The 6,664-nt window shown below is 30.4% G+C and overlaps 1 protein-coding gene across 1 annotated transcript; it reads right to left on the bottom strand.

Annotated features, from left to right (window-relative positions):
• Nucleotides 1–3,255: 3,255 nt before the first annotated feature.
• Nucleotides 3,256–5,459, bottom strand: LOC130826434 (pentatricopeptide repeat-containing protein At2g15630, mitochondrial). The gene has a single exon (XM_057692025.1). It carries the CDS (start codon nucleotides 5,436–5,438, stop codon nucleotides 3,468–3,470), a length of 1,971 nt encoding a protein of 656 aa, XP_057548008.1. The 5' UTR covers nucleotides 5,439–5,459; the 3' UTR covers nucleotides 3,256–3,467.
• Nucleotides 5,460–6,664: the final 1,205 nt, after the last annotated feature.

Here is a 6,664-nt window from a genome sequence, read left to right as displayed (position 1 = left end):
GTACGGGTTGGGTTGGTTTTGATTTTCGTGCATTCGATTTCTAAAAACCTAAAACCTTATTCAGACCTTTGGATTTTGATTTTGGCCGTTTTAGATGGTTTCTTAAAGCTTTACGAGGCGGATTCTAACGGTTCAATGCTTAGGTTAGGCGAGTCAGATCATTGATTCAATTCTTTTTTTGCTTTAAATATAATATAAAAAATCATATAAAGTACTATAATAATGTAGACATAACATTGTTGATTATTCGAAATTTATTGTTTATCAATCGTTATTAAAATATTTACTAAAAAGAAGGAAAAAAAATTAGAGTTATAAAAAGGATAAACTGATAATAATGATAATTAATAAAAAAAAAAAGGGGAGAAAATGGTCTTGAACTTTAACAGTTCGCAATTTCGCGAGCCGGTTTCAGGCAACAGTTCCACGGATTCGTTATAGTTTTTTTGAAACCTTAATAGTTCGCATTTCCGTGGGTTCTTTCGGTCAATGGTTCCACGAGCTCGTCATAATTTTTTTAGAACCTCAAAGTGAATCCCTTTAAGTACTCACCAGATCCTTTTGATTGTTCCCACATTCACAATGAATGGTGCAATGTCTCTTTGCTTATTCTAAATCTACTTTCTATTTCCCACCTGATTCTTCCCATCCTACTCTTGTTTTCCAACCGAATTTAGTGATAATTGTATTGCTAACAAATGCTAAATAAGCATGAGAACGATACATAAATTGAGTCAAGTTAAATCCTAATTTTTTTTAGTTAAAAGAAAGGCTAAGGGAATGGAAGGGTTAGGTGAAAATTCAATTCAAGTACTTCGTCTGCAATAGGAGGACTAGATCACTCGTGTCCTCTCCTCCAATGATATTATACGTGTCTTTGCACCATCACTTTCACCACAAAACCAGCTTCCTTGACCACCATGTCAAGAAGACTCTGGATAGAAGTCGTCAATACCATATTCTCCTATCATGAGTTTATATTGAGTACCCGTCCCCACATCTAATTTAGCAATCTAGCATGATATTCATGGTGTTGCTGCATTGTGTATGTATTTTTTCAGTTGAACCTTTGGCTCTTAAAACTAATTTTTGGGACCATTAACTATGAATGATCTGCATTACGATATAATTATTGTAAAGGTTGTTTTGAAGAAATCCTATCAGTAGTAAAATGTATACAAACTGAAAATAAAAAAAAATATTTATGTTGAATTCAAATTTGTTCACGAGGTCAGTTATAAATAACCTAATTTCTGTCTAGAGTTCTCTTGAATTCAAACATTTTTCTTAAACTCATTTGAATCTTACTTTAATCCTAAAAGTACTTACTATCTTCTACTCATAAAGAACAATCTAACAATTTTTTTAAAAAAATTTAAAGACAAACCTAACACTTTAAAAAAAAAAAAAAAAAAACAATTTAACACTTTAAAAAGTGTTAGACACGAGGTTTTACATAAAACAAAACTCTCACTAATAACAATGAGTAACAATATTAAGATTATTAGAGACTGATGAAGTGCTTACAGAATTCTTTGCTTAGGTTACACTTGTGATTTCTCGGTTGCGTCCCCTTCTTGCTGTTGAAAACTAAAAAATTTGCAAGCCCTTAAAATATCCATTAGTATAACACTTCTCTCTCTTTTTTCTTTCTCATTTATTTTTTATTCAGTTTTTAAAGTAAATTTTAAATCTTATTATCTTTAATAATAAAAAATTATAAAAAATACATAATAAAAAAGTATACAACGAATCTAATGAAATCTCACATGTATATATTTTATCTTCTAAATATGTCTCAAAAATCTTAATGTCATGTTTGGGAATAATGATTTCATTTAGAAATTTGAAAATTGAAATTGACTCACATTTATTATTTGACAAATAAAAAATTTTCAAATTTGGAAATTGACTAACTTTAAAGTTGTTAAAGTTAGTCATTCTCAAATTTTTCATTTATGATTTCATAATTTAAATCTATAATTTTAAAAAAATACTTATTACCAAACACTACATAATTAAATTTCTCTCTTTTTAAGTGGAATTTTCCAAACGAAAAGAATATTAGAAAAAGAAGAAAATATTAATCTATAAAGTTTTCGTCTATGATCCAGTTTTAAATGCTTGACCAAAGCTTTGAAAACTGGTGTTTGAATTTCAAATAATTTTGTTCGGTTATGATTTTTGAATTTAGAAAAACATTCTTTTACTTCTATTATGTTTGTATAATAGCTTAACTACAAAAAAGTAATATATAAATTTTAAAAATATATTATCCGATTAGTAAAGCTAATTTACACACATTTTATAGGAAATATTTTAACAAATTATCTTAAACTTTTATTAATAAAATCATAAAAAATAATTTAATTAATAATTCAAACATAAAAAGATAAGAGTTTATATACTAACTCAAATGCTAAAACTAAAAAAACTTTATTAAAAAACCTTATTTAATATATGGTTAGAATTTCATCATTGAAATTGAATTAACTCTCAATTAACTTTAATTTGTTGCTACACTTGGCTCCCTAACCTCAATTTCTACAAATTTCATCAACAAAAGAAATTGAGAGTTAGAATTGATATGTTCATTTTTCACGTGAGCTTTTCATTCTCAACTTAACAATAATTTATTTATTTACTTTCTAGACGAAGGTTTTTTATTGAAGTAAGAATTTTGTTAAATTTTTTATATTTAAGTTTTCAATATAAAATAACTCTAATAATTAAACATTATTCATATATACTTGAAATAAACTAAATTGACAAATACTTTAAACTCTTAAGCTTCCCAAAAAGTCTTATATGGATTTATTCTACACTATTTTAATATAGACTAACCTTAAAAGATATTAAAATAATAAATATATTTACTTAACAAGTACAATCAAGCATCATTATAAATTATTTGCTATTATTAGATTAATTCACACTAAAATAGGAGTATGAATCAAAAATATATGACTTTTACTTAGCTACAACTACCTACAAATGTTAGAGTTACTTGTCATTAAGTTACCCTAATTATGTTAGTGTTCAATCTACCTTGACCCTTGTGTTCAAGGAGTTCAGTGTTTCTCCTTCAGCCCATGAATAAGGAGTCAGAACAGATGGAGTTTTTGTCAAATAGCTGATAGTTGATTACATTGGCTGATTTGACCAATTGATTTTATTGCCTGGTTTGATCTGGTTTGACCAACTAATTTTGCACCCGTCACAATGAACAGCTTGTTCAAAAAACAACATTCAGAACAATAAATTATTTTAACCGGTTAATTTAATAACACTAGTATTAGATGGTTTGACCATCAAACCCTTTGCTCATTTTAAAATAAGCTAAAATTGTCTGCTGCAAACATTTTAGAACTGCATCAAGAGAAAGAATTCGGATGCATCATGTTTATTCATCACAAATTTCCGAACACATATCACATGATAATCTGAAAGCTATTGTTTCTATAGAATCACTCATTAGACATGCTATTTTCGATGTGTTCTTTAGCATCGCCCATAGCTTCGATCAACGAAATATACGTGCTGTCATCAGGACTAATGCCTCTTTCAGCCATTTCTTTCAGAAGCTCTTCAGCAAGAGCACCTTCCTTGTTCTTACACAACCCTTTAATCAAAGCATTGTATGTAAGAAAAGTAGGATTAAACCCTACATCAAACATCTCATCTCGAATCTTAAACGCATCCTTCATATCGCCTCTCTTGCTATACCCACTAATCAGAGTGTTATAACTGATATGATCAGGTACAATCCCTCTTCCCTTCATCTCATCAAGAAGCTTCCTTGCTTCTTTGACCTTACCATCTCGACAAAGACCCTGCATTAGTGTGTTGTATGTGACTTCATCAGGCCGAACCTTTCTTCTATCCATCTCTCTCAAGATTAAGAAAGCTTTCTCCACATTCCCATTAGCACAATGCCCATTTATAAGAGCATTGAACATCACAAGGTCCGGTATCACACCATTTCGTGTTACCTTCTCGAACAGATCAACTGCCTCCTTCATCCTCCTAGATTTGCTCAACACATAGATAAGAGATGTATATGTAACCCTAGTAGGTTCAATCCCTTCAACTAACATATCATCGAGAAGCTCGAACGCCTTCTTTACATCCCCACCTTGGCAATATCCATTGATCAAAATGTTAAATGTAACATCATCCTTCTTCAAACCCTTTTCTTCCATCTCCTTTATCAAGCTATCAGCATCAGCATCCTTACCTTCCATAAACAATGAATGTATCAACATATTGTACGTCGACAAAGTCGGTTCTATACCCTTCTTAATCATCTCATCTCTATAACCTAAAGCCTTATCTAACTCCCCTTTATTGCAATAACCATCAATCAAAGAATTGAAAGTTATAGCAGAAGGTAACAAACCATTTTTCACCATTTCATCAAAAAATTTCTCAGCTTCATCAAGCCTTCCTTCCTTACAGAACCCATTAATAATTGAACCATATGTGTAAGAATCTGGATATACTCCCCTAAGTTTCATCATCTTAAATACAATCTTTGCACTTTCAAATTTACCTCTTGAACAATACCCATTAATAATAGTATTATATGTCACGACATTAGGCATAAAACCTGCAACCTCCATTAAATCAAGAAATTCTAAAGCCCTATTAAACTTCCCTTCTTTACAAAGCACATTAATCATAATGTTAAAAGTATGAGAATTAGAACTAATTTTCAACCTAAACATTTCAGTATACAAAACCCAAGCCAATTTAGTAGAATTCAATCTAACAAACAAACTCAACATATCATTACATGTTTCAACTTTTGGTAAAACCCCCATCTCTTTTACAATCTTAAAACACTTAAAAGCTTCCTCGGCTTTCTTCAATTGACATAAACTCCTTATCCAAAGATCGAAAGAAATGTTGTCATCAAGATTTAATGTTTCATGGGCTTGCTTCAAATTCATTAAAAATTCAGAATTAGTTACTAACCTATTGGTAATTAAACGCTTTGCAAGCTGTAAAGCTGGTTTAGGCGATGAATTGACGGAAATAATTGCAAAAGATAGGGAAAGAGAGTCAATATCTAAGTGGGTTGGATCGATTTGTTCGAGAAATTTGGAAACTTGGATGGGTTTTGAGCGGAGATTGAGAAGGGTATCGGAGATAATAGCAGGGGTTAGAGTGGGTATAACGTGTTTGATGAAATGCCATTGAGAGTTTAAGATTGAAGTTTGTAACTTTTGTTGAGGAGTGGCTGAAGATGGAAATAGAGGTGTTTTTGGGTGATTTGAGAAGGCGGATGAGAGAGAAGAGAAGTTGGAATGCTGGCGAAAATGGCGAAACTTCATTGTTGAAAGAGGGTTGATGTCATGAAGGAGAAGTTTGATATGTGTTGTTGAGGAGAAATAAGTATGGCCGGAGGATTTAGGGCCAGGGGTAAACCTCTCCATTGTTTCGTCTGATTCAACTATTAAAACTCATTTTTACTTGTTGAATTTGATTATACTAATCATAATTGAAGTTATTTTAATTAAATGAACCGAAATGAACCGAAATAAACCGAAACTGATTTAACTATCGAGATTTATTTTTAGGGATTTATGTTTTTTTCTTTATTGCACTTTAAATTTTTAATGAATTTATTTCATCTTAATAAAATTTCTACGTTAAATTAAGTAGAAACAAATTAAATTCAACAAAAATAAGTTAAGTTTTAAAAACATAAGTTGAAGAACACACACCTTAGGAAAATATAAATTCAATTCAATTATAAAGTATAGCGAAGATTGAAGAGAATAAGACCTAAATAAAAAAAACACTTTTTGTAAAATGAAATAAAATGACAAAAAGTTAGATAACATATACGTTTTTAACTGTTTAATCGAAATGTATAAAATAAAAACTTTAGGTATAAATAAAGTAATATGTCCTCCCCGAAATTTATACTGCAACGATTGATTCATGTTATAACTACTAATTGTTTTTTTTTCAAAAAAGATTCTCTCACAAATTAATTTAAGTCCCGCATCTTTTTTCTTTTTCTTTTTTTCATTGTCTTTTGTGTTGAGATAAAGACAATGATTTTCTCATTTAAATATTAACTATTTTAACAACCTAATTAAACCAAATAACTAATTGTCAAATACATTGTTTGGAATAAGTAATATTGACTAGATAATCCTAGGAACTTGATGAATTTACTACAAATATTTTTTGTTGCTACTTGCTACACCAATTGCTCAAGACCTCTTAAAGTGGGTGACAATTGTGTTTCTTTTCTTAAGCATTTCCTTTTTAACACCATTTTCTATAATAGCCATGTCATCTTCCATCAAATGTCACAAGAAATCAAGAAGGTGGGGAATTGACAAACCTTTCATCATCCTAATAGTATCACCTTGCTAAGTCTGTCTTTTGCTATTTAACCAAATGAAGAGCTCTTAAATGATTGAACTCTAATTCAACCAGCTAAGCAGGGTTTCCAAGGTGGAACTTACACAACCATTACTGTTATTAGTAATAAATAAGAAGTTATTTTCAACTGATACTCCGAAACGAAAGAACTTTTGCAGACATACCATACTTGTATCCCTCCTAGAAAAGAACAAAGAGGACTGCGCGCACTCAAATAATCCCAAAAAAATGGGCCCTACAAAGAGAAATGTGAGTGGTGTAC

The sequence above is a fragment of the Amaranthus tricolor genome, chromosome 1 (assembly GCF_026212465.1).
Source record: "Amaranthus tricolor cultivar Red isolate AtriRed21 chromosome 1, ASM2621246v1, whole genome shotgun sequence".
NCBI classification, from domain to species: Eukaryota; Viridiplantae; Streptophyta; class Magnoliopsida; order Caryophyllales; family Amaranthaceae; genus Amaranthus; species Amaranthus tricolor.
This window is presented reverse-complemented; position numbering and strand designations above follow the sequence as displayed.

What these genes read in the sequence shown, in the direction of transcription:
- LOC130826434 (XM_057692025.1), bottom strand. Translation starts at nt 5,438, where the DNA reads ATGGAGAGGTTTACCCCTGGCCCTAAATCCTCCGGCCATACTTATTTC.